Source organism: Rhinolophus sinicus, linkage group LG05 (assembly GCF_036562045.2).
Source record: "Rhinolophus sinicus isolate RSC01 linkage group LG05, ASM3656204v1, whole genome shotgun sequence".
Classification (NCBI taxonomy): domain Eukaryota; kingdom Metazoa; phylum Chordata; class Mammalia; order Chiroptera; family Rhinolophidae; genus Rhinolophus; species Rhinolophus sinicus.
This window is the reverse complement of record NC_133755.1, coordinates 77,936,530-77,964,005: the sequence shown is the minus strand read 5'-3', so window position 1 is coordinate 77,964,005 and position 27,476 is coordinate 77,936,530. Positions and strand designations below refer to the sequence as shown.

Below are 27,476 nucleotides of genomic sequence, written 5' to 3'. Positions count from 1 at the left end.
GGCCCACATGGGAGCCACTCCAACAGCATGGGGGTGGAGAGGAATCAGGATACAGGGAGTAGAAAGAACTGGAAGGAAGTGGAATGGCGATGTGGGAGGGGGCAAGGAGGGGTAGGGACAGTCAGTGAGAGCCTGGGGCATCCTGTGGAACTTGGGTCTGGAGCTTATTTTGACAGCATGTGGCCTCTGAGATGTGAGAAGGGAAATGGAATGTAGGGTTATGGGGGGTTGAGAAGGGGGAAGTAAGAACATTTGGGTCTAGGGGAAGTAGGGGATGGCCCGTAAGATTCCTTTCCCTCCCCATCCCCTATATGAATAATTGGGAGTATGGGGAATGACTAGGCACAGTGAAGGAAGGGAATTTGGGGCCTCAGATTTATCTTTGACATGTGGCCCAGTGACTTAAGGGATTGGGGGAGAGTAAAATAGAGTACAAAGGTGACGGTTTGGTGATTCACACCTGGGGTGGACTGAGGATTCAGAGTCATTCTTTGGAACAGTAATCTACACCTAGAAATAAGTGTGTGAGGGAAGAGGAGGCAGAAGTGGGGTTGAAGGGAGGGTGCTTGGGGAGAAGAGAGCACAAGGATGGCTGAGAGCTTGGAGAGGGAACTTCAAATCGCTCCTGACACTTTCACAGAGATTCTGAAACTTCAGTGTACGTGAAAATCACCAGAGGAGTTTGCTAAAAGTACAGCTCTAACTCCTTGGTAAGGGATGAGTCCCAAGGATCCATGTTTTTACCAATAAAAACTCTGCTCTGGTGGGTGCCTGTGTAGCTAACCCCAGGATGTAAATGGGAAGAGCAACAGGGTACAGTAAACTTGGGTATTAGGGGATGAGAAATAGAGGGTCGATCTGATGGAAGGGTCGGGCTAAGGAGAGCAAAAGGTAATTGGCTGTGGTGGGTAGAAGTGTGGCGAGACAGGAAGGGATGGGTGCAGTCTTTATGACAGGACCACAGGGAGCTAGGGGAGCCCTGTGTGTGAGCTCAGGCTCATCCACCATGACAGGTGAGTCCCTGGAGATGTTGGGAGCAGATGGGGACCTGAGAGAAGGGAGCTGGAGGAGCTGGAAAGGCAGACAAACTGGAATGTGTTGTTTCCTGCCTGCAAATCTGGATCCTTGTAAGAGCAGAGGAGACGAAGAGAACAGGAAGTGCACTGGGGAGGGGTGAGAATCATGTGGTGGAGGGACTCTGTAGTGAGGCATTGGGTGTGGAAGGGGAAAGGGATGTGAGAAAAGGTATGGAAGGGATGAGCACACAGAAGAGACACTGGGTAGCATCCATTTCTGTTTGTATGTATCTCCTATGTTCTTGTATGTCCTCATTCCTATCAATCTTTTCTTTAGACAAGAAAGGGAGGGGCACTGAGGGGCCTTGGGAGAAGCTGGGGGCAGAATCTGAGTAACAAGTGCTGATGCCCAAGTGGGACACATGAAGAACCTTCAAAAAACAGCCATTGAGCAGACACTGAGCACTGCCTTTAGCAGTGGGGAGGGGGCACGGAGTTCTGGGGGAGTGTTGGTTTTTTAGACTGACAGCCTCCCCGGACTCGCCCTTCTCCAGCTTCCCACAGTGTCCCAAATGTCAGGCCTCTGTGGGAAGTGAGCAGGCTCTTGGGGGCCTTCTTTATTTCTTTGGAACTTGCCCCCCCCCATTTCACCCTCCTGCCCTGGCTCCCCACTGGCTTCCATTTTTTCTTTACTTCCTTTGGGGCTCCAGCAGTTTCTGAAATGTCATATTTCAGCAGGAGGGGAACAGGCAGTGGCAGGCTCTTCCTCTCCTCCTCCCCTCCTCCCATCATTCCTTTCCTCACTAGCTTTCTGCATTGTTTACTTTCCCCATCTCCATGCCTCTCCTTCGGTCACTCATAAAAGTGTCCAGTTTCTTGAGAGTCATTCTATTTATTCCCCCCATTTGCTTCCTCACCCTTGTTTCTTGCCCCCCTTTTATCCCTGAGCATCTCTTTTTCTAATGTACCTGTTAAATGTCAGGGCCCAGCAGGAGGGGATGGATGCTGAGCTGGACCCCTGGTGGACTTGTTCCTGTTCTCTCTTGTTTATCACTAGTCCTGAAAAGAGAAGAGGGAGAAAAAAATGGAAGGTGGGAAGGGCGTTTTGCAGGGGTGAGGGAGGAATTTTCATAATATGGCTCTGAGGAGAGTTTATTCACATTCCTACAGACTCTTCCACTCACAGGTGTTTGGAGCATAGAAACCAGGGTAAGGGGCAGGAGTGATAGAGGGGAGGTGGCATATGCATCAGTGTTGATGGAGGGGTGTGTGGGGGTATGGGTAAAGCAGCAGGTGGAAGAGAGAAGGGTGTTTAAGAGTGAAGGGAAACCAGGAAGCGGTGTCTGGAAGGAGTAGAACATGTGACAACAACAAAAGGGATTCTGCAGAGGAATGGGTAGTTGGGAGAAGTAACTAGGTTTTTGGGGAAAATGAAAGTAGAAGTTGCAGGGAGGAGAGGAGCGCGAGGAGAGCCTGTCCTCACCCCTGTGCCACCCCCACCCCCTTAGTGTGACCCTGGCCAGGCCACCAAGTACTTGTACGAGCTGCTCTACAACGACCCTATCAAGATCATCCTCATGCCTGGCTGCAGCTCCGTGTCCACGCTTGTGGCTGAGGCCGCGAGGATGTGGAACCTCATTGTGGTGAGCGGGGCTTGGGGACAGTGGTGGCCCGTTTCCTTTGGGCTGTACTAACGAGGGTATATTTAAGAGGACTGCATCCGAGACCGAGTCCTTTGTAGACCTGGACTAATCGACCTGGCAGCAGTGGCCTGACAGTGCTGCAGCCCACCCTGTCACCACCACAAGGAGTGAAATGAGATCAGCGACACCATCCCGATTGTGAGGGGTGTGCGGGCCTTTGGGAAACCCTTCACCGAGGGCTGAGTAGGGACTCTTGGAGAGAGTGGGGAGAGAAGCCCAGAGGTGGGGGAGGGTTGGAAGAGCTCAGCAGCTCTTAGTGGAGTCCACGGATAACGCCCCCTGTGGTACTGTCCCTGCCCCTCAGCTTTCCTATGGCTCCAGCTCACCAGCCCTGTCAAACCGGCAGCGCTTTCCGACGTTCTTCCGCACTCATCCATCAGCCACACTCCACAATCCGACCCGTGTGAAACTCTTTGAAAAGTGGGGCTGGAAGAAGATTGCCACCATTCAGCAGACCACTGAGGTCTTCACTTCGGTGAGAAGGGATGGGGTAGAGGGGGCATGCCCTTCAACTCGAGTGCACAGGGAGGTGACAGGAAGTCATGTCGGGGTCGGGGGTGGGGAAAGACTGATTCTTTATCAACAGAGAGCACATTCCCAGTGGGTTAAGTCCTGGTACTTGTTCTTCTGTAGCCAGAGGAGTGAACAAGTTCAATTTCCAAGATCCTTTCCAGCTTTTTGATTTTAGGACTTTTTACCCCCCCTTTGATGCTTTGTTCCCCAGACAGATAGACCTAAAATGACCCAGTTCTGTTAAAATGTGTTCACTCCAGAGTTGGGACACGGTGGGGAGAGAATATGCCAAAGGAACCCAAGGGAAGTAGCAGATTCCAGAGGCACTTAAGGTGGGAGTGGAGGTGGGGGTGTGTGTGAATGGGAACGGAGGGAATGGAGCTATAGAAATGGGTGGAGGCACAGAGGCGAGGGGAGAGAGAGAGAAAAATGGAGATGGAGACAGAGATATAGACAGAAACAGGCAGAGATAGAGGTAGAGAGAAGGAAAGAGAGGGAGAGAAAGAGAAGAGGCAGGGGCAGGTAGACAAGTATATGTACAAGGGTCAGGTAGTTGACTTAAAGAGATGTCGGCAAACGGAGAGGTGGAAGGGGGAAAGGGAAATTGTGCAGGTAGAGGAAACATACCCTCTATCCAAAGAAGACAGTCGGCTTCCCCTCTTTTATTCTATTCTTTGGATCTTCAATCCACTCTTACGTTCAGTGGCCCTTTAATCCTCCCCCCACGTTCTCTCAGAGATTCAGGACGTTCTTCTCTGGTCCTTTTGTCTGTCTGCCCGTTTGCCTTTGGAGGTTGACATCATCCTTTCTCTACCAGACTCTGCCTTGTCTTTTCTGGGTTCCTCTGTTTCCTTTCCCCCATTTTTGCTATCAGTGGTTAAAAGGGGGCAAATGGGGTGACCCCTCTGGACACAGATTCTCAGGAGGGGCTCACGATGCCTCTTCTTACTTGGAAGCCACATGCTAAGACTTCAGATGCTTGCCTTTGGACACTCCCCACCCCAAGGACGGAAGGTGTTGAAGAAACCTTCAGAACCACTGTTCCTTTGTTGAGTATGCAATCCCCAGCTAACATATCTGCTCTTTACCGGACTGTGCACCCCATGTTTTTTTCTATTTCTCATTCCCACTCAAGACTCTGGACGATTTAGAGGAACGAGTGAAGGAGGCTGGAATCGAGATTACTTTCCGCCAGAGTTTCTTCTCAGATCCAGCTGTGCCCGTCAAAAACCTTAAGGTGGGTTGGCTGCTGTGATGGGCTCAGCCCGTAGAGGGACTGGGTCAGTGGAGCAGTGGTGGGTCAGAGAGGAGAGTCCAGCAGGGGAATGTTGGTTTCTTTTTGGTTTTCTTTTTTTGTTTTTAAATTGAGAAATAGTTGACATAGAACATTGTGTGAGCATAAGGTGTACAACCTGTTGATTGATACATGTCTGTATTGCAATATGATTGCTGCCCTGGCGTTAGCTCACAGCTCTGTCACAGTCACTGAAGTTTGATTCCATGAGACAGCACCATCTCCTGGGGGAAGTTCACCTCTGTCTTCCAGTGACATTTAAGCACTACCTGTCTAACAGAGTCGGGCACTGAGCTCTCTGGGACAGGAATGCAAAGCTGTGAAGGCACTGAGCCCTTGTGGTCCCAAACGTCCCTCAGGAGCTCTGTTTCTCTCTCCATTCTGTAGCGCCAGGATGCCCGGATCATCGTGGGACTTTTCTATGAGACTGAAGCCCGGAAAGTCTTTTGTGAGGTGGATTTGGAATCTGAAGAGGGAGGGGGACCGGGCAGGCTCTTTGCCTTGGGGTCTCATGGGATCTCCTCTCCACATTTCTGTTCAGGCTGATAGCGAATGATCTGAGGTGATGGTTAACACGATGTCCCTGTCTGTTGGCTCTGACCCCATCTCTTGGCTTCTCACACACACGGCACTTTCTCCAGATCTCATTTTCCTACTGCTTTGTGTTTCTGGAGGAGCCTGTGAATCCCATCTTTACTTACTAGCTGGAAAAGGCCACTCAAAAATAGAGACTGGGTAGGAACTTAGAAGGAGTATTGGAGCCTTTTCTATCATCCCCACCCCCACAAGACTTGTAGATTTCTCTTTTCAGTGCTCTGCTCTTCTCTGATTCCCAAGAGGCTGAATAGTGTCAAGTGAGAACACATAACAAACAAAACAAAAAATGAAACAAAGACCCAGCCCTCCCCCTCTGCTTTCAGGTGTATAAGGAGCGGCTCTTTGGGAAGAAGTACGTCTGGTTCCTTATCGGGTGGTATGCTGACAATTGGTTCAAGATCTATGACCCATCCATCAACTGCACAGTGGATGAGATGACCGAGGCGGTGGAGGGTCACATCACCACTGAGATTGTCATGCTAAACCCTGCCAACACCCGCAGCATTTCCAACATGGTGAGAGTGTGGGGACTTGGAGGCTGGCACTTGGGCAGGTGGGCAGGACTGAGGGAGCCTCCAAGGGGTGGGGAACAGGTGTGGGGTTTGGAGATGGGGGGCGTAGGGGCCTCTGCCCACCCTAAACTTGTTTGCATCCTGTTTCCTGTGGATTCCACCTCTGCTCTGACTTCCTTGGGCAGGAAAGAGAGAGGAAATGGGAGTGGTTTATTCAGTAGTCCCCTGATGAGTGGAAGGGCTGTTACCATGGAAACGAGGAGCTGTTGGCAAGAAGTTAAAGAAGGAGGAGGCGTTAATGATAATATAGATGCTGTATACGTGAGTACACCTTTACAGGAGCGCTGTTCCTGCGCAGAAATACATTTTATTTTCTTGGTGACTTCAGAGCTCTTTAGAATTGCTTAATATTCACCCCTGGTCAATACTCACTTAGCTTCGCTTCTGATGCTTTTTGAATGACCCCTTTTAGAATTGTAGATCTGTAAAGGGGAATTTTGAAATCAGTTAGTCCTAGATAGCTGGTAAGGGACAGACCTGGAGCTAGAAGACACGTTCTGTGATTTGGGAAGGCTGAGAGGCAGGCCTGCAGGTGAGGGGCACAGTGAGTAAGGTGTGAGGGGGAAGAGGCCTCTTTCTTGCTCAGCACTGCATCTTAAGGAACTCGAGAATGTTGGGGTGAGCTTAATGGGGCTACCTATGCATCTACTCATTATACTGAGGGTGGCCCTGGTCTGGAATACCTGCTTTGAAAACATGCTAGGGCTGAGTTAGTGGTTATAAACCCTCCGAATAGCTCATTAAAACAAAGTTGTAGTAATAATTACTTTTTGTGTAGTAATCCAGGAGCTTGGATACATAATTTCAGTGATTTTCATAGTAATGCGCTGATGGATTTCTCATTTCCATTTATAGGCCAGGAAGTTGAGACTCAGAGAGGGTAAGTGACTTGTCCCAGGTCATATAACTACTGAGTGATCAAGCTGGAATTGAGTCCTACTTAATCTAACTCCAAATCACTCTGCCCCATCACATCACCTTCCATGGGAAACCACAAAGCCTGACTAAGAAGTTTGTACTTTTATTGGCTAACACTGTTTAGCTGATGGCTGATGGCAATTGTTGAGCAAGAGATAAAGAAGATTCAGGAAGTTTGTTTTGGCAGTGGATTGTGATAGAAGGGTCAGTTGCCACGTGGACTCTGACCATGGCCACTCTCCTGGGACATTCTAAAGGGCTCTGTGTTTAAGGTATCTTGGTTGAAAAATACAGTGGAAAAATTCTGGAAGGTCACTTCCGTGTAGAGCACCTGACATGTGAATCATCCTCGAGAACCTGGAAAGTGGAGGAGCTAGTGACCGAAGTTGGAAAAGACTGTTGGTGCCTTGAGTCCAGGACCTTCCAGTTGTGGCTTCTGCTTGCTAGCAGGGAGCTGGAGGAGCCCCTGACAGGAAGCAGGGGGTTAGTGAGGGGCATAAAGGGACATCTGGGCTTTGGAGCAGAACAATTGGAGGTCTCTTTCTGGCTTTTGGTCTCTAAAGAAAGATGGTGCCTGCCTTTGAGGCCATACGGCTTCTAGTGACACCAGGCCTGCTTAGTAGCCTAAAAAACCTGGGGGAGAAGCCAAGCTTTTCCAGAGAGTAGAAGCAGCCTTCACAACCAACTAGGGAGGAGATTATAGATTACTTAAACAGGACCAGGAGAAGTAGGTCCAAAGCAAGGGTTGGTCCTCGGGGTCCAGAGCCATGGTGATTTAGGAAAAAGCAGAGTTGCCTTTACTCTGTAAGGATGGCTTTACGTCTAGATCCGTTCTAAAACTTTAGCTTCTATCAGAACTACCTGAAGGTTAGTTAACAGGTCAGTGGACTCTTCCCTAGGGAGTTCTGACTCAGTGGGTCTGGGGTAGGCCTGGGAATTCACATTTCTAACATGTTCCCTGAGGATGTTTGTGCTACTGGCTTGGGGACCACATTGTGAGGACTGTTGGTTAGAGCTGTGGTTTTCAACCAAGATGTTGCAATACCTAGGGACAATTTTGGTTGTCACAGCTGCTGGGTAAGCCAGGAATGCTTCTAAACGTTCTACAATGTACTGGACAGTCCCCCACAACACAGAATTATCCTGCTCCAAATGTCAGTGTGCGGAGATTGAGGAACCCTGCTTTAGAGAAAGAGTCTTTAGGAGCCACATGTGGTGAGTGGGTTAGTGGTTCTGGAGAATATTACAGCTCTGGGCTTGACGGGCAGGTGGGAGGTGGGACAAGATTGTGAGTATGTGCTGATTGGGACAGAGGTCCCACCAGATCTGCATACCATAAAGAATTAAAACCTACCTCAGGATACACATTTTACATCACTGCCAAGCATTCATTCTTACATGTGGAACTAGACAGGGCTGTTAAAAAATTAGGATCATAAATTTGCACTTGGTGACTTCACTAATTTCTGTGGGTTATGGAATTTTGGTTGTTGTTGTTTTCCTTAAGTGCCTAGTAACATTTCCATTTGAAAATTTACAACCATATCTTTGCTGACCAAAGGGAGAAAGATGTTTTTGGTAACTGTAGTTATGGGGTGGGGTGGAGTCAGCGGTGCCACCAGTGGACAAGCGTGTTATTGGTAGTGACCTGGAGCCCACAAAGCGCATGAGGACCTGGGCAGGGGATGGCACCATCTGGGTGATTTTCTGATGTAGAATTTACTTTGAACTGCACATTAGATGGATTTGGAGGCTGAAGGACTCCTTAGGAAGCCTCAGCCCAACAGGTGCTCTTGGAGAGGCATGCAGCTTCCAGGGCAGTGCAGGGTCCTTGGGGTGAGTAGGGACTTGGTGCCAGGCTGCCTCGGTGTGGATCCTAGCTCTGCCACGCACTAGCAGTACAGCTTCAGGCAAGCTAAACTTTTCTGTGCCTCAGTTTCTTTATCTCTAAAATGGCCATAAACCTCATTGGATTATTTAAGGATTAAATAAGTTGATATATGTATCTTAGAAAAGTGCATGGTACATTGTACGGACAACATAAATGTTAGCTATTATTATATTATTATTATTATTATGACTATTTTTTATTCTGTGTGTGGAGGTATGATATTAATGAAACATTTTAACAAAAGAATTAAGAGAACTTGGTGATTTGAAAGAGTCTAAGGGTCTAAGGTTATTCTAAGGATTCAGTTTCATGTACTGGGACGTATTGAGGCATGAGGAAAAATCAAGCTTAGTTTTAGATATTTTTAATTTGAGATCATATAGTTGCAAATGCTTTAGAGATCGTCGGAGATATAGGACTTGAAATACTGAGTTAGATTGTGACAAAGATGAAGTTGAGAGACAGGGAAATGTATACAGAGAATATGTAACTTACTTTATACTAGCGTTTTACATGTGTTATTTCATCTTTATAATAACTCTTCAAGGTAGTATTCCCATTTTAAAGCCGAATAACCAGCTACTGAGGGTTAATAATGTGTTTGAGATTACATAACAGGTAAGTGATTAGTTAGAAATAGAATCCATCCATCTATCTACTTACCCATCCAATGGACATTTTTTAAAAAAGATTTATTTATTTTTTAAAACTTTTTTTTTTTTTTTTTTAAAGATTTTATTGGGGAAGGGGAACAGGACTTTATTGGGGAACAGTGTGTACTTCCGGGACTTTTTTCCAAGTCAAGTTGTTGTCCTTTCAATCTTAGTTGTGGAGGGTGCAGTTCAGCTCCAGGTCCAGTTGCGGTTGCAGTTGTTAGTTGCAGGGGGCACAGCCCACCATCCCTTGAGGGAGTCGAACCAGCAACTTGTGGTTGAGAGCCCATTCTCCAAACAACTGAGCCATGTGGCACTGGCCCATGTGGGAATTGAACTGGCAACCTTCGGGGTTAGGAGCACGGAGCTCCAACTGCCTGAGCCACTGGCCGGCCCCCAGAAGATTTGTATTTATCCTTCATCTGTTCATTCCTTTATTAGGGTATGTGGATGTAAATACCTTCCAAATCTAGACAGTTGTGTAGTGCCCCTGTGTATTACATGTGCCTTGCCACGAGGTGGCCACTGAGCCTTTCTGTGTGTGGTTTCTGGGAGATAAGGAAGGGCAGATGTGATTTTCTCCATTAAATGGGAGACATTTCCAAAAACTTAAAGCAATTTGCCTACGGTGATTTAGCTAAGCAAGTTTACTGCCAGCTATAGAAGTTCAGGTCTCTTGACCCATTTCATGACAGTTAAAAGAGCTATCATTCTATTTAGCTTTCTTGGAAAAAAGAAGATTGAGGATTGGGAGGGGTGTGAGTAGGGACTGAGTAATAGACTTTAAAACTGTGAAGATTATTTCTGCAGTACTCAGTCTTCTGAAAATCATCTAAGAGACAGTGAACTGAAAGCACATAAGGATGGTAACAATTTAGCCGACTAAAGAAAAAAATCTTCCTGCTTGATAAGCAGAGTGAGGAAGGCTGTAGTGTCACCTTTTCTAGGATCTTTCAGAATTGGAGGAGCTGTTTGGTCCTGGGTCAACTCTATTGGGAAGGATTGAAGGATGAAAGAACAACGTTGCAGCTCTTCCTCGGGATACCCATGTCTCGTTTTTTTTCTCTCTTTCTTCTTTCTGTCCTTTGCAAAAGTGCCTATTCATTTAATTTCTCTGTAGTTCTGAGCTAGCGTCTGTACATGCTAAGCCACCAGACCCAGCTAATCCCTGCTTTAGTCGTTTCTGATCTGAGACAGACATGTGCATGTAACATGTTAAAGGTTTTGAATGCGCACATGCTTAATCTGACAGCACGAACATAAACAATCTATTCAAGTTGAAGTGTCACAGCCAGAATCAGATGCCATGCCTACCCCATTACTCCCCACACTCTAGTGCTTTCCTCCTGTTCTTCCCTCCCCAGACGTCCCAGGAGTTTGTGGAAAAACTGACCAAACGACTAAAAAGACACCCGGAGGAGACAGGAGGCTTCCAGGAGGCACCGCTGGCCTATGATGCCATCTGGGCCTTGGCATTGGCGCTGAACAAGACGTCCGGAGGGGGTGGCCGTTCGGGTGTGCGCCTGGAAGACTTCAACTACAACAACCAGACCATCACTGACCAGATCTACCGCGCAATGAACTCCTCGTCCTTCGAGGGTGTCTCCGTGAGTCCTGGCAACCTTCACACTCCGCTGTCCTCCCATCGAGAGAGAGACCCTCCTTCTCCTAGAAACATGCATTCTTTGTTTCTCTGAGTTACCTCCCTGCAATAAGTGGTCTTAGACCAAGAAAGTAGGGACCCCTAAACCAGAAAAACCCACAACCTACTAGAAGGGAAAAATGGTCTGTTCCACTCCTTTCAACTCCTCCTCTCATTTCAGGTTAGATATTTATGAGTCAGATAAGAATCATATGATTTTGAAAGAGGAAGCAGTCTGAAAGATCATCTCCTTATTCCCTTTAAAATGGAGAAATGAGCACCCAGAGGGATTTGGTGACTTGCTCAGGTCACATAGCCAGAAGCCAGGTCTCCTTGTGTTCTAGCTGGAGGATTTTTCCCATTCAAATCTCATGGGTAAAGCTTTTTCTCAAAAGGATAATGTTTCTAAAATCTAGGGTATGTCCTACATGCAGGCAAATGCCATAAATAGAATTCATTCAGAAGCTCAATTAAGATAAAAAACACGGATTCAAAGAGTCCCCAGTGTTCTCTTTCACTGTTGCTCTTCTCCCCTTTGCCTTCCTCTGCATGTTCCCCTGCCTCAGGGCCACGTGGTGTTTGATGCCAGCGGCTCGCGGATGGCATGGACACTGATCGAGCAGCTACAGGGTGAGCAGGACATGGGACGGGGAGGCAGTGGGGGCAGGGCGGGGCTAAGACTGGGGGAGAAGAACACCAGCAGATGCCACAAGATGGCCTTGCTGCCTCCCCACTGCCTGCCCTTTCCTTTTAACCGTCCATGAAACTTCTAAATAATAAGGGGAAAAGCTCCTGTGTGAATGGAGTTCTTTGAGTTATACTGGTTGTGTTCTTGAAAAGTGGCTTCGAAAACAGCCACTCTCTTTCCCCAGTGGCTTCCATTTTAATTTCAGAAATTTCCCTTCAGTGACTTGGGTTGAGGGGTTAATGACCTGTCACTTGCATACCCACGGATTCCAGGAAAGCTGAATCTAGGAAACCTGCTATTTTTTTAATTAATTTTTTTATTGGGGAATGTTAGGGAACAGTATGTTTTTCCAGGGCCCATCAGCTCCAAGTCAAGTCGTTGTCCTTCAATCTAGTTGTGGAGGGAGCAGCTCATTGGCTCATGTAGGAATCGAACTGGCAACCACACTGTTGTTCAGAGCTCATGCTCTAACCAACTGAGCCATCCGGCTGCCCAGAAACCTGCTATTTTTTTTTTTTTTTTTTTTTTAAAGATTTTATTGGGGGAAGGGGAACAGGACTTCACTAGGGAACAGTGTGTACTTCCAGGACTTTTTTCCAAGCCAAGTTGTTGTCCTCTCAATCTTAGTTGTGGAGGGTTCTGTTCAGCTTCAGGTTGTTGTCCTTCCAGTCTTAGTTGTGGAGGGCGCAGCTCAGCTCCAGGTCCAGTTGCCATTGCTAGTTGCAGGGGGCACAACCCACCATCCCTTGCAGGAGTCGAACCGGCAACCTTGTGGTTGAGAGGATGCGCTCCAACCAACTGAGCCATCCGGGAGCTCAGCGGCAGCTCAGCTCAAGGTGCTGTGTTCAATCTTAGTTGCAGGGGGCAGAGCCCACCATCCCTTGCGGGACTTGAGGAATTGAACTGGCAACCTTGTGGTTGAGAGCCCACTGGCCCATGTAGGAATAGAACCGGCAGCCTTCGGAGTTAGGAGCATGGAGCTCTAACTGCCTGAACCACCGGGCCGGCCCAAAACCTGCTATTTTTAAAGGGAATCCGTCGAATTTCCTTGCTATGTAAACAAACATTCCTAATTTTTCTGTAGTATGTATAGTTTGGCTTTTCTAGGTTGTATTTTCTTATAACTTAGCACACTTACTTGTATGTATTTGCAGAACTTCTATGAGTTAATTTTTCAACTCCACCCTTCTCTCAGCCTCTTACAGCATGGCCAAGAGAGCCATTTCTTGGCTTCCTGTGAAAAGTTTCTTTGTTTTCTTCTCCCTTTTCCCACATCCTCTCAGATCTTCTTTGTATCCAGGACAAGAGGGTATAGTGAAAGGGGTATGAGTTGGCCTTTGATGGAAAAGTTATGGTAACGGGAACAGTTCTAGAACAGAAATCCTAGGAGTGATTCAATTTCCCTTTGTGGCTCTTTAAGAGGCAAGTACAACTTAGCTAAGGAGTTAGAATCCAAGCCAACCAAGGTAAGAGAAATTTATAAAATTAAACTGAAAGCCACTGTGATTCTATCATGAGAGTAAGAATAAACAAATGTTGAAAGCTTTCGAAGCTAGAATCAAAGTGAGAGACATCTTGCTAAGAGAGGTGTGAGGCTATGGAATGAGTGACAGACACCGTGGAGCCTTCCTCACTGAAGGGAGGGCTTTACACATATGAGATAGTCTTGATTTCTGGGGTCCACCTCACTCACACTGCTTTTAAGTCAGATTGCTTACTCAGGTGACTCTTCAGGTCCTTCCAAGTATCTTCAAGGACTTCAGGTGAAGGGAAAATCAGATACAAGCATGGAAAGCTACTTTAGCGAAGTGGGAAGTTGAGAATGCCTAGGATCAGCTCTTCACCTACCCGTGGTCACTCCTTTTGTCATCTGCCCAGGTGGCAGCTACAAGAAGATTGGCTACTATGACAGCACTAAGGATGACCTTTCCTGGTCCAAAACAGATAAGTGGATTGGTAAGTGGATCCTGTTTATATTTTCCTCCAACCCTTCTGAATAATCATGGAAAAGGGTCATGCATTTGAATGAGGGTGGGGTGGTAGGTGTCATTATGTATGTTAAAATGTGCCAGGGAGATGGACCAGGGGCTGGGGTTAAGAGAAAAGGAATAAAACACCCCAGATGGGGGTAGGAGAGACTGGTGTATTTGGAGAGGGACTAGGCAGTTGGTATCAATGCACTATTAAAAATAGCACATTGCTGGGGTCACTGGATCAGAGGCAGGGGGTGGGCAGGGGCGGGAAATGGAAACTCCGTTTGGGTTTTCCAGGTGTTCTGGTGCCTTGATACATCTGAACCAGCTACTTCAGGCCTAGAGTTGCCACTTTTTCTTTCTTTTTTTTTTCTTCTTTAACTTTTATTAGCATTTACAGTGGTACCTCTTTTTTCGACATAATCCTTTCCGGAAGACCGTTTGAGTTCTGAAACGTTCGAAAACTGAAGTGTGGTTTCCCCATAGAAAGTAATGCAAAATGGATTAATCCGTTCCAGACCTTTAAAATCAACCCCTAAAACTGCAAATTTAGCATGAATTTTATATCCAATGATACCATAGATCCATAACATTTACGGCGTTCATAAACCAAAATGTTCGTCAACAGAGACGTTTGAAAACTGAGGTACCACTGTATTTGATGCTGAATTTACTCCTGGGCCATAAGTTTTTGTTTCTTCAGTTTCTTCCGGGGGATCTTTTTCTTCAGTGCAGCCTCTTCTGGTTTAGGCCAATCTGCTCTTTCTCAGTGAGGATCACCTCAGTGTGGCAGGGAGAGCACATGTGTGGGTTAACCCGCCCACGAGCTCTGTAAGTTGCACGCTACATCTTGGGAGCTTTGTTCACCTGGCTGTGCTCACTGACCAGAGTCTACGTGTAAACCCTTACGTTCAGCATTCCTCTCTGCGTTTTTAAGCATGTGCAGCAAAAATTCAGCACTCTTTGGGCCACCGACCCTGCGTCCAGCCTCACGTTGGGCCTGCGCACACCTACCAACACCATTGTGACGATGGAATGGCACACATTGCTCCTGTAACGTGACGTCCTTCAGATACTTGGTGGCTTCCCAGATATGCAGACCCTTGATGGCCTGGGCAGTTTCATGAGTGTTCTTAAAGTGAATACGAAGATTTGAACCTCTCAATTTACATGATTTTGTGGGGTTCTTGGGTCAAGTGAAGAGCAAACCATTTTCAGAGGTCAGTCACCTCAGGCCACTTACTAGAAGAGGAAGCTAGAGTTGCCTCTTTATCATTGTCAGGAAAATGGTTGCTTAAACTATAGGAGAGGACAGAAAGCCTCAGGTAATTCTTCTCTTCTAAAATGTGGCTTTTAAAGAGGGAAAGTCAGCAATATTCTTTGTGTGCTTGAGTGAGCTAAAATAATAGGAAATGGGAAAGATACTAAAGGTGGGCAAAAGGAAGGAGCTCCTGATGAAATAAAGGCTTGGCTTAAGGGTGGAGGGGAGGCACAGCCATTGGAGATTCCTGCCATCTGCCTGCCCGACTGATATCCAGTAGTTCCCAGCACTGCTGGAGTTATGACATTTTTTTATAATTTGAATTTAGGACAGTGTTCTGTACTGCTATAAATGCTGCATGGCCTAAATTACACTTTTTCCCCCAAGCTTAGCAAATTGAAATTAGCTTTTTTTTTTTTTCCATGTGAACTCTGACAAATTTGAGTTTCCCCTTAATGATAACTGGAAAGCACCTTTGGGACTATCACCCTGCCAGGGTTAAAAATCACATTAGTTTTTTTTCTTTTCTTAAAGTTAGGAGGCCAGACTAAATACTTAGAGGTTCTTTAGCTTTATGATTCTACAATTATAAAGCTTTTTTGCAGCTTTTGATTTGAGTTATAAGAAATCTCATAAATTTCTCAGCTTTCCATTTTCCTTTCCTGCAAGAAAGACAAAAACAGAAAGAACAAACAATAACAAAGAAAGACTACGGCTTTGGTGATGCAGCTCAGCCTTTCTCAGCCTCTAGACAGGATATTCGCTCCATTTTATGATCACATTTCTGATTGTTCCCTAAGCGCTCTCCACCTGCAACAGCCACGACTCAGGGAGTTAGGGCCTCATGTCCTCACAGCCAAAGACGTGAGTGTCCATCCTGTCCCACCTTCATTCCTTTGTTCTCCTTCCTTTTTCTTCCCCTTTCTCCTCCCCCATCCCTTGTGCCTTAGGAGGGTCCCCCCCTGCTGACCAGACCCTGGTCATCAAGACGTTCCGCTTCCTGTCACAGAAACTCTTTATCTCCGTGTCAGTTCTCTCCAGCCTGGGCATTGTCCTAGCTATTGTCTGTCTGTCCTTTAACATCTACAACTCCCATGTCCGGTAAGTGTATTTCTGACATTTTTCTTGTCCTGTCTGCTTCTCCAAGATAATGATCATTGAAGGGAGTAAGAATCAAACCTGTGTAACTGAGGCCATGTGTCATTGAGGTTTTCACTCTGACTTACTGCTTTCCCTGTGATCACTGAGAACAGAAAGGGGCAAACTGGACGTAACTCCCATCCCTGCTCCAAAGCAGCTAATAGAAAAATAAAAAAGCCTTTGGGGCCAGGCAACATGGTGCAGGGCTCTAAACAGTGTGTGCTGGGGGTCCAATGGTGGGCAACCCCCTGCAGCTCCCTCTCCAGCCCCCTGACTGAGTCAGCTTTGTCTCTCAAGACTGTCTGCTCCAAGCCTGTCTTCCTTTGTCCTGTGACCCTGAGGTTGGGTCAGGTTGTTGCATGGCATTTGGAGAGCTGAGCCTCCCTGGAGAAGAGGGTAATTCTGCTCTTCTTCCTCTCCCACCCTTCCCGCCTCTGCCTTAGTTATATCCAGAACTCACAGCCCAACCTGAATAATCTGACTGCTGTGGGCTGCTCGCTGGCGTTGGCTGCTGTCTTCCCTCTCGGGCTGGATGGCTACCACATCGGAAGAAGCCAGTTCCCCTTCGTCTGCCAGGTGAGGAGGGGTGGGCAGATGCCTTGCATCTGGCTGGGCTCTCCCACCCACCTCAGGAGCAACTGTGATGTACAGTTCCCTGCCTCTCCTTGTGTTTCCCTGACTCTTGTTCCGATTCTTTCTCCTAGCATCCCCCCCCCCCCCCCGGGTCTCTCTCTGGCTCCATCCCTTCTTTCTGTGCCTCCAGCTTTTCATTCCGTGGTTCGCTTGTTGGTTCCCAGGCTGCTGTGGTATGCCATGTAGAGAAGGGGAGGGAGTATTGAAGATCAAGGAAAGAGGGTACTGTGCAAAGGACCCCTGAACAATGGTGGCTTGTCTCTGTGGGGGCTGAGAACAAGAACTGTGTGTTTACTGTAGGAGTCTTAGTTGGAGTTGGAAGGATGGGGGTAGAAATCTGAACTGACATCCGGGAGAGCTGCAGAGAGGGGACCACTGGTATAGGGAGGAGGCCCTGCGGGATTCTTGGTACATGGAAGGTTCTGGGGCCATGGGGAAAGGCTGGTTTCAACAGTGATATTTGTGTGGTTCTGTGTTGTGCTGGCGGGAAACACCCTCCCTCCCCTTCCCGCCCTTCCCTTGCCTCTGCCCTGTGCCTGTCTTTGTCATGCATTCATGCACATGGCATTTGTACACACATGCACTCTAGGTCACCAGGACCTGTGTGCTTCTGGTGAGACCAGAATGCAGCTGGAAGGCAGACCATTTGCTGCACTGCAGCATGACCCATATCAGAACGGGGGTCTATGCAAAGGGCTTTGGGAGCGAAGATGAGAAAACAGATTTCAGAGTAGTTGGGCAGACCTCAGAAAAGAGGTGGTGTTTGCATATTGAAGGATGCATGGGATTTTGTCGGCTGGAGAAATAAAGGATGGTTACTTTAGGGACAGATGGAACATCATGTGGCTAGCAAAGACACAAAAGAGAGCAGATACCGGGAGAATGAGCAGTTCAGCAGGGCTGGAGCGTGGGGTAGGTGAGGCCTGGGAGATGAGCCTGGAGTGTGGGTGGGGCCATGTTGTGAAGGGTCTCATGCCACATTTGGAGGTGTCCAGGCAGCAATCTGTAGGCATGGGGGTTGTCCAGGAGGTTTTAGCAAGATCACCTGGTGGCAGAGTAGAAGATGGATGAGAGGAATTTGTTGATGGTAGGGAGACCCTTCCCTGCTGGTTCTCCACTCCCCTCCGTCCACTGCTGGCTGCATCCTGCCTGCGTGGTCATCTATTTTCCTCCATCCCATCCTTGTCACAGTCCCACCACCTGCCCCACCTTATTCTTCCCTTGCCCTCTCTCTTTTCCTAGGCCCGCCTCTGGCTCCTGGGTCTGGGCTTTAGTCTAGGCTATGGATCTATGTTCACCAAGATCTGGTGGGTCCACACAGTCTTCACAAAGAAGGAGGAAAAGAAAGAGTGGAGGAAGGTGAGCTGCTTCCCATCCTCAGTCCCTAGCGCCTTGGCTGTCAGGCTTAGTAGACTTCCCCTGACATGCCTATGCTCTGTGTTCACCCAGACCTTGGAGCCCTGGAAGCTGTACGCCACGGTGGGCCTGCTGGTGGGCATGGATGTCCTCACTCTTGCCATCTGGCAGATTGTGGATCCCCTGCACCGGACCATTGAGGTACCGCCTTAGCGGAGGTGCTGCGGTCAGGAGGCTGAACGGGCTCACTGGTGGTCTGGGCCTTCGGGGCTGCATGGTCTTGAGGAGGAAGGCAGTCTGTGGGAGACTGCCTTCCTGCCTTCTGCATGTCAGAGCTTTTCATCCTTCCCATAAGGAGCCCCATCAGAGGCCTCTGGATTCATCTGAAGAATGGAAATGGTGGGGGTCTAAGAAGGATGTGTGGACTTTCCAGGCATCATGGAAAGAGGGGGAATAAGCATTTCCAGGGTGTTCAAGCAAACTCTTCCAGGCCTAGAGTGGGATTTGACCTCAGTACTGGGGTTCTCATAGGAAAGAGGGGCAGAGCTGGGAGTCAGTGACCAAGCAGAGGTGGGGAGGGCAGGAGAGGCTGGCAACCATCTTTACTGTGGCCCTGTTTCTTCCTAAGACTTTTGCCAAGGAAGAACCAAAGGAAGATATTGATGTGTCTATTCTGCCCCAGCTGGAACACTGCAGCTCCAAGAAGATGAACACGTGGCTTGGTGTGTGGGGTGTGGGGGAAGGGACTGGGACAGTGGAGCAAAGGCGGGGTGGGGCAGGTTTGGAGGGAGAAGGGTCTTTGGAACAAGAGGCAGAGGCCTTATGTCAACACAATGGGAATATCCTCCTGTTTATCACCGGACTACTCTTTTCCGAGAGTAGGGGAGAGCTGGTCATTTGCTGTGAGGAGCTCCGGGTCTAAAGAAGGCATAAGGCAGAACGTGTGTGCAGCATAGGGATCAGTGGGGATGGCCTCAACTTCGTCTTCAGACCCGCTTCCATCTGTCCCTATACAGCTCCCTAGAGTAAGACTGGGGCTGTGAGAGCATGAGTTTCAGCCCCCTCTGGCCTTTTTAACATCGCTCTGATCGATGTCCACAAATGGCTGACCTACCCTCAGTCTGCAAAGCTGGCTTCCCACCTGGAGGGTAAGGGGGTGGGGCACTGTGTGTGGCCCAGGCCCGTGCTGATAGCTGCTCACGACCGTCATCTTCCAGTGTGACATGACTCCTAGTCCCACAAGGAAGCAGTGAGGTGTGGGTGAGTGGGGTGGACATTGTGGGGAGTGGACAGGAATGGGTATGCTAGGTCAGGGGACTCGACTGGAGAGGAGGCTCCCTTTTCATTGTGGAGCTGTAACAGCAACAGTAGGTAAGGGGCACAGAGAGGATGGGAGCGAATGGAAGCATGGAGGTTGTTACCCAGGTGACCCTTCCCTACTGTCGTAGGCATTTTCTATGGTTACAAGGGGCTGCTGCTGCTGCTGGGCATCTTTCTTGCTTATGAGACCAAGAGTGTGTCCACTGAGAAGATCAATGACCACCGGGCTGTGGGCATGGCCATCTACAATGTGGCGGTAAGCTCCCTGGACACTTGGCATTGACCCCAGGGCTGACTACAGCAACTCCGATGGGGAGGTCTGGGAAGAATCAGGCACTAGATCTTGGATCAGTTGAATGGCAATCTTAAAGAGTTTTTTAATGCCTGGGATTTGTAAAGTATTTTATAAAACACACACAGACACTATCTTAGTAATCTCCACACAACCTCCTAATGAAGTGATACTATTATCCCCACCTCATGGGTGAGGAAGAGAAAGAAAGGTTACATTGCTTGTCTGTGGCTCACAGCTGGAATCTGAACGGAGGTTTCCTGCCAGGTATGCCCAGGGACTGACTCCAGGACTCTGAATGTGTGCATAGAGGTCATGGGTGCTCCACCTTCAGGGATGGGCCGTCCTAGAGCTGGGAACTGCTTTGGGACAGCTTGTTTGGGATTCTTCTTAAGCTAGAGCTGAGTGATTCTGAGTGTGGATCCTTCTTAAATGGAAAGTTCACCAGGAGCCTGGCCTCCCAGACTCTGTCCTGGGGGAAGAAGCCTGGGTCTGGTCTCAGCCTGCAGGTCTGAGACTCCCCGACCACGCTGTGCCCAGGTCCTGTGCCTCATCACCGCCCCCGTCACCATGATCCTGTCCAGCCAGCAGGATGCCGCCTTCGCCTTTGCCTCGCTCGCCATAGTGTTCTCCTCCTACATCACTCTGGTTGTGCTCTTCGTGCCCAAGGTGAGGTTCTGGGAGTGCTCTCCCTCTCTCCAGCCCACAGCCCTCCATCCCTTCTTCCCAGGACTCTGTTCCCCTGCCCTGCCCTGCCCCTTCCTCACCTTGTTTTGGGCCGAGCCTGTCCCTCTTGCTTTCCTTCCTTCCAGTTCCAACCCACCATCAGCTGATGGCTGACACAGTCCCTGCATGGCCGTCCCATGCCCCAAACATTTGTCCCCAGATGCGCAGGCTGATCACCCGAGGGGAATGGCAGTCGGAGGCTCAGGACACCATGAAGACAGGATCATCAACCAACAACAACGAGGAGGAGAAGTCCCGGCTGTTGGAGAAGGAGAACCGTGAGCTGGAGAAGATCATTGCTGAGGTGTGTACTGACGCAGGGGTGCTGGCGGGCTCCAGGAGGCCCACATCTCAGGCTGGGTTTTCTGCAGCAGAGTCGGAAGTAGGGTCTAGGTGCATGTAATCTGCTCAGGAGAAAGCCTACATGGGAGTGAAGGAGGGGAGGGGTGGGGAAGAGGTTGAGCAAGGATTCCGTCTCAGGTAAAATCTAGTGTTGGCCACATCAGGTGGAGGGGGCTCTGGAGCATGAACTGCACTGTGGACTTGATCCACTAGAGGTGAGGAAGTGGCCATGGGCTGTGGGGGCATGTTGTGGGGGCAGCTGTGAGCGTCAGCAGCCAACACCCCCATCAGCTGGGTGTTGAGTGTCCCCTGCAGTAAATAGGATCTGGGCAGGCGCCCATGGTACCCACGGTGCCCCAGGCTATAGTTAGGGGCTGGTGCAATGCCAGAGTGGGGGATATGCAAACTGGGTTGACACGAATCTTTGTGTGAGTTACTGGAAGCTGTGTGCACTGACCTTTCCCCGCTTCCCCATTTTCTCTCCCTCCTTTATTTCCCTGATCTTTTTCTTCAACTGGTGCCCCCATTATTCTTTTTTGGCTTTTCTTATTCTTTTCCTGATTCCCCATTTAAATTTCTTTTGTCCATCTACCCCTATATCCCCCTCCCCATTTTTCTCTGCTGTTCCTTCCCTTCCCTCCTCCATACCCCTTCATGACTTCCCCTTCTCCCACTCTCCTAATTGTTTTTCTTCCTCTAGAAAGAAGAGCGTGTCTCTGAATTACGCCATCAGCTGCAGTCTCGGCAGCAGCTCCGCTCGCGGCGCCACCCTCCAACACCCCCAGACCCCTCTGGGGGCCTACCCAGGGGGCCCCCGGAGCCCCCTGACCGGCTTAGCTGTGATGGGAGTCGAGTCCATTTGCTTTACAAGTGAGGGGTGTGTGAGGGGGGACAGGCCAGTAGGGGGAGGGAAAGGGAGAAGAGGAAGGGGGGTGGGTTGGGAGGAAGCAGGGGATCCCTACGCCCAGATGGGAAGAACATGCTCTCCCATCCCATTTCTTGTAAATACATGCTCCTTTGTGAGTCCTGGGGTCACCTGGGTCTCTAGTACTCTGGGAACCAGACTCTTTTCTCTCTTATTCGTTCATGCAGTTTTATGTCACTACTTAATAATTTAGTTGGTACCTCGCTCGAAGCTTCTCACTCACTGACTCCTCAGCAGCCTCACTACATACACCTTCCTTCTCTACACTACCTCCCAAGATTGCTCCCTTTGGTTTTGTGTTTTTATGGGGCAATTATCAGAGAGTAAATGGGGGCAGGTTTGAGCACTGCTTCCAGTGGATAGTGGGTGAGAATCCTGACCAAAGGAAGATACCCCTGACTGGTGAGATGGAGAGAGGGACCTGTGCGGTGGGAGGTGGTGTCCCTTTCACACTGTGATGTCTTTTGGGGAAGGACTCCCTGAATCTCAATAAACCAGTGAACAGTGTGAATCAGCACCTTGTCCCTTACTGTGCACAAAGTGTGGGCCTTAGTCCAAGGAGGGAGACTTGGTGGGCTCCATGAAAAGGCATTAAAAAGGAATGGGGGAAAGAGGTATTTTATTAATTCTTTGAGGGATTAGCAGAGCATAGCAGGACAGGATTAGGTCTGAGGTTAGTTAGAGTGGTGACATTAGGTTAAAAGTGTGGAGTCAGACTACCAGAGTGTCAGATTCCACCACATGCAGACAAGTTCCTTAATCTCGATTCTCCATGTCCTGATTTGTGAAGATAATAGTAATCACCATCTGTCATCGGCACCACCATCATCATCATCATGCATTACTCCATAGGGTGGTGCAAGGACTAGTGCTTAGGATGGTCCTTGGCCGTGGAACGTGTTGGGTCTGTGCTAGCCACTGTCACTACTGTTTAATGAGTTCTCGGACAGTGACAGACACATATTGGGAGTCTGGAGCATGTGGCTGAACAGATGTGAGGACTGTCCTTCCTGGAAACCAGGAACAACAACAAAAAGTGATGACTGCTAGGAGATAGTGGGTGCGATGGCCCCTAGTGCTTCCAACCTTAGTCTTTGTCTCAGAATTCTGGGCCTCTTGGAAGGATTTGCTACCCTGTTTCCCTGAAAATAAGACCTAGCCAGACAATCAGCTCTAATGCGTCTTTAGGAGCAAAAATTAATATAAGACCCGGTCTTATTTTACTATTAAGACTGGGTATAATATAATATAATATAATATAATATAATATAATATAATATAATGTAATATATACTGGGTCTTATATAAGACTCGGTATAATATAATATAATATAATATAATATAATATAATATAATATAATATAATATAATATAATATAATATAATATATAATAGCAGGTCTTATATTAATTTTTGCTTCAAAAGATGCATTAGAGCTGATTGTCCGGCTAGGTCTTATTTTCGGGGAAACATGGTATCCTAATGAAAGAAAGTATGGAAGGATTTGCTATCCTAATGAAAGAAAGTATGGGGAAAAAATAAACAAACTTGGCTGGGACTTTTATAATCCTTAGTGTTTTTTTTTGAAGAAGTGCTCTTTTGAAGTTCAACTTTTCTCTTTGCCTTTGACACTGATGTTTTAAGTGATTTTTGCAAAAAGCTGCAAGGTTTGGATGGGCCCTGTCATTTCCTTATCCTGTTTCAGAGCCAACTTACGAAGTTTCATGAAAGCATGGGTGGGTTAAGTCTCACACCAGAGCTTGCAAACCATTCGGCTGTGATGATCTGCCTGGAACCATTTGGATTTCAGTTGAGCTTCCCCTCTTCACACAGTGGAACACTCGTAAGGAAAGGGGGAGAAGACTGTGGTGTAGATAAGCCTGCAGTGTGGAAAAGGAGCAGTTGGCTTCAGCAGCAGCAGCAGGGGTTATATACCAGCCCTAGATAGGATCGCAAAAGACCACAATTAGCACCTCAAACTTTCTTTGCACTTAAGTGTGGTGTAAATTACAAAGGATCAGAAGTCCTGCTATGGCTAAGGGTGAGGCAGACACCTTTGCTGGCAGGAGTGCAGGAACCAAGCCAAATGATAAGGTTGGCAGGGGCTCCTGATGGAAGGGGGGTGTGTTGCCAGCTGGTGAGACCATCACTTGGCAGTTCTGGAGTGTCACTCCCTTGGCTTCTCCAGCCCTGCCTCTGTCAGGATGTGATTCCCCTGCTGGCTTCAGATCTCATTCTGACTTTGCAGCATCCCGGACTACCCTGCCTTCCAGCCTTGGCCCTGCTGTACCCCAACAACCTCTTGCCTCCCTGCCCTGGTCACTTACTAACAGCAACTCGTGAGCAGTTTGCTGCTGTTATGTTTTCTTTTTAATCAACAGGTTTTGATTGGGAAAATTGCTGAGACAGGCTGTCTTCTAAGCACTGGGGGTAGAGCAGTGAGCAAGATGGGTGTTCATGAAGTGTGCATTTTCCAAGTGGGAAGATGAAATAAGTAAGTAAGCAGATGAAACAGACAAACAAGATAGCTTGAGAGACCATCCAGGAGTGGTGGTCATTAGCTCTGCTGCTCAGGATAGCCTTGTAGGGAAGCTGTCGTGTGTTCATATCTGTTACCGGCAGGAGACCGGCTCAGGGAGAGGGAGGCTCCTGTCCAGGGTCACACAGCTAATAAGAAGCGGAGCTAGCACCCATGCTGTGTAAGTATTGATATCTATTGCTACATCGTCTGTTACCCCAAACAGTGGCTTAAACAATGATCACCTGTCACATTTTCTGTGGGTCAGGAACTCCAGGGACAATGGGGAGACATCTGGAAACTTTAAGGCTGGGGCCTGGAGTCATCTGAAGGGTTGGAAGGTGGGTATTGGCTGTCAGCTGGGGCCCCTGTGTTGGCCTTCAGTGTGGCCTGGGATTCTGCATGACATGGTGACTGGGTTCCAAAGGCTAGTGTTCTGAGAGAGATGAGAGGAGAGCCAGCTAGGTTGAAGCTATATCTTTTTCCTGACAGCCTTGGAAGTCACATAGCATCACTTCTATCATATCCCATTGGTCTGGGCAGTCAAAAGGCTGGGTCCAGATTCAGGGGGAGGAAACACAGAGCCACCACTTGATGGGCTAAGCATCAGTCACATTATAAGAACACTTGGGATGGGATAAATATATGGTTGCAGCCTTTTTTTGGAAAACGATCCACACGTCTGGTCTGCCTACTCCAGAACAAGTGCTCACTCTACTACCCCACTTGTCTGCATCCCATACTGATCACCCGTCTGTCTGTTCACTGGCTTTCAGCCTCTTTCCAGGTTTTTGGTCCTTTCTGGACACTTCAGGGCCTGCTGTAGTCCCATACCCAGCCCTTTCTGTAACTGTGGCTCTCCCACAGTCCTTTGTAGTTTTAGGCCTGTGTGTGGTTGGAAAAGGGGCCACATATTAAACCTGACAAGCTCAGGAGACTGAAAATAACCACATAAGATGGCGTAAGCATAAAAAATTTCATAACAAAATGGGCCATGGCGGGAAGTCACATCTTTAGCTTCCTTCATAAAGTTACTCTGTGCCTTTAAGTGGGTTTGTCTATTGGCTTTTTGCACCTAAGATGACATCCTTGGAATGTCAGTAATCCCTTTTTCCAGACCAGAGCAGAAAAGTACAGAATCCCTCATTATTATTCTTGTCCCTTGATTAACATCTCTATGAGAACTATTAACTGACCTGTACCCACCTATGTGAAAGAAGTACCTGTCTCTCCAATTTACTTTTATCCAAGCCCAGAGACATCCCCGCTTTACTTTCTCTCACCCCCTTAATCTACCACAAATGTACTTCATGTACCCCTCCTCCTTTGATTCTATGTATAAAATAAGCTGCAAACCTCTATTTCACAGATCTTTTTCTCAATCCATTGAGATTTTGCTCCCCGGCAATTGTCAGTTTGGCTCAAATAAACTCGTATGAGCTTTCTCTTAGGCTGGATGTTTTTCATTGACATTACTAGGCTGTAGTCTGCAGGATTCCAAAGAAACCCACCCAGGGACACCCTGCAGACCTGGATTCAGTGCTAGGTACCAGCAGGAGCCCATTGTGCCCCACCAGCTCCCTGCTTCCCATTGGGTGAACTTGGGTGAGTTTTTCTTGGAATTCCAGACCTCCCTGTTTTAAGGTAGGAGGCCCTGACTTTATTTGAGCTGTTTGTTTGTTTGTTTTTAAATCCTTGAGGTGGCCTTAAAGGTTAAGGGTTGAGATAACCCAGGTTAAGGACAAGAGTTAAGATGACTCAGGGACAGGAGAAAAAAATGGGTGACTGGTTTTTAATTTTGGCTTTTCAATTGGAATTGTTTACTGCAAGTCTGAACAAAGCCTTTTGCTGGATAAATGAGAGCTTGAACTTGTTCAGCTCCAAAGATAAGGGGTATTTACTCACTCCCGCAAGAATTTTGGGTATCCTTAGGTGACTAAGAATCTACGTGGAGGTGTTTGCGGGTATTCCTCAAAACGTGCCGTTGCCCCATAGGGAATTCCAACACAACTGTACTTAAATATTTGACTTGTCCAGGGACGTGCACATAAAGGCTGGTTACCTAGCGCTCCGAGTCCTCACGGTTGTACTAGACAGCTGGTGAGAGAAACTGAGGTGCGTAAGAGGGTTGAAGTGATTCGGGAGATGACAGCCCCTTGGAGCTGAACCCATCAGACTTCAACTCACTACATAATATCACTAGAAATTTGTTCAGACTCTGCAGATCTCAAAAGGAAACTAAAAGTTAACATGGGAAGTTGTGCCTCAAAGTCCTACAAGCTCCCAGGCTCCAGCCCATTAATTCTCCTGCAGATGTACAGTTCCTAGGAGTCTTGCAAGTACTTACAGATATGGCAAGATTTATGTAGAAGTGATATCAACTTAAGGTGGTGTCATGCAGGGTGTCATGCAGGGTCTCAGCTCCTGCTCCCCACACACGGAGGATATGGTGAGGCCAAAAAGAACACCCATGGAGCCATAGATAGGGGAGTCATATCACTATATTCTCACTGGTGGCTGAGCTGGAGACACAGGAAGCAGGAGGCACACTATCTGCAACCTGCCGTCTACTTCTCTCTGCCAACCAACCTCACTTGCTAGCTGCAATCCGCTCTTGCTAGCTCAGCCACCATCTTGCTAGCCCCCATTTGCTGCTAGCATAGCCACAGCAGTTACATTAGTGGCCAGTGGCTAAAGGCCAACTAATCACAGCTGATGGCCATCCAATCACAGTTAATGACCATTTATTACCTGAGTGAGCACCTTTCCAAGTGAGGGCCAGAGCCTAGAAACTGCACTCCTGGCTCTGTCCCCACAGATGGCCAAAATGGAGCTCTTTTGACATATAAATTAATATTTTGTGTGCACAATTAGAAAAAGCCAGCTTAAAAATCAAGCTAAATGGAACACTTACCTCAATTGACAAATAGAAGCCTCTGAAATGGCGCAGAGAAACGTCCTTCTCTCCAGGAAGTTAGTGAGAACATTTTAGAGACTGTCTCTGAACTAAAGAATGTTTCTGAAACTGCTCAATGTCAACACCCCACTTTTGCCTCTTCGGCTGTCTCACTGTGCGCTTTACTTTGTCCAGACTTGCTCTCTGTCATGCGGGGCGGCCTGTGGGGTCTCTGCTCCCGCTCCTCACATAAGAACGCAGGATGTGGCTAGGCCAAAAAGGAACACCCACGGAGCCATAGGTAGGGGAGTCATACCACTATAGTCTCACTGGAGGCTGGATTCACACCACGTGCGACCTGCTGTCCGCTTTTCTGCCAACCGACGGACTCTCCTCAACTCCCCTAGACTCCCCTCGACCCAACTCCCCAGCGCAGCCGAGGCAGTTATACTAGTGGCCAACAGCTCAATGGTAACAGCTGACGGCCATCTACTACCTGAGCCAGCACCTTTCCACGTGAGGCCGAGAGCCTGGAAACTGCTCTCTGGGGCTCTGTCCCCACACTCTCCTTTTCCTATTCCTCTCTCCTGTATCCCTGTCGCAGATC

General features: G+C 48.2%; 1 protein-coding gene across 3 annotated transcripts in view; it reads left to right on the top strand.

The window, feature by feature from the left end:
• The window catches only part of GABBR1 (gamma-aminobutyric acid type B receptor subunit 1), a 28,222-nt gene extending 6,253 nt beyond the window's left edge, over positions 1–21,969 (top strand). For all 3 annotated transcript variants that reach the window (XM_019719444.2, XM_074332591.1, XM_019719445.2), the window contains exons 7-23: positions 2,525–2,659; positions 3,024–3,194; positions 4,368–4,469; positions 4,914–4,979; positions 5,447–5,638; positions 10,522–10,764; positions 11,366–11,429; positions 13,366–13,443; positions 15,672–15,822; positions 16,305–16,437; positions 17,737–17,853; positions 17,944–18,051; positions 18,479–18,572; positions 19,299–19,426; positions 20,003–20,131; positions 20,349–20,492; positions 21,231–21,969. In XM_019719444.2, the coding sequence (XP_019575003.2) occupies positions 2,525–2,659; positions 3,024–3,194; positions 4,368–4,469; positions 4,914–4,979; positions 5,447–5,638; positions 10,522–10,764; positions 11,366–11,429; positions 13,366–13,443; positions 15,672–15,822; positions 16,305–16,437; positions 17,737–17,853; positions 17,944–18,051; positions 18,479–18,572; positions 19,299–19,426; positions 20,003–20,131; positions 20,349–20,492; positions 21,231–21,404 (2,229 nt within the window). In that variant the 3' untranslated portion in view covers positions 21,405–21,969. The remainder of the gene's footprint in view (positions 1–2,524; positions 2,660–3,023; positions 3,195–4,367; positions 4,470–4,913; positions 4,980–5,446; positions 5,639–10,521; positions 10,765–11,365; positions 11,430–13,365; positions 13,444–15,671; positions 15,823–16,304; positions 16,438–17,736; positions 17,854–17,943; positions 18,052–18,478; positions 18,573–19,298; positions 19,427–20,002; positions 20,132–20,348; positions 20,493–21,230) is intronic.
• The last annotated feature ends 5,507 nt before the right edge of the window (positions 21,970–27,476 follow it).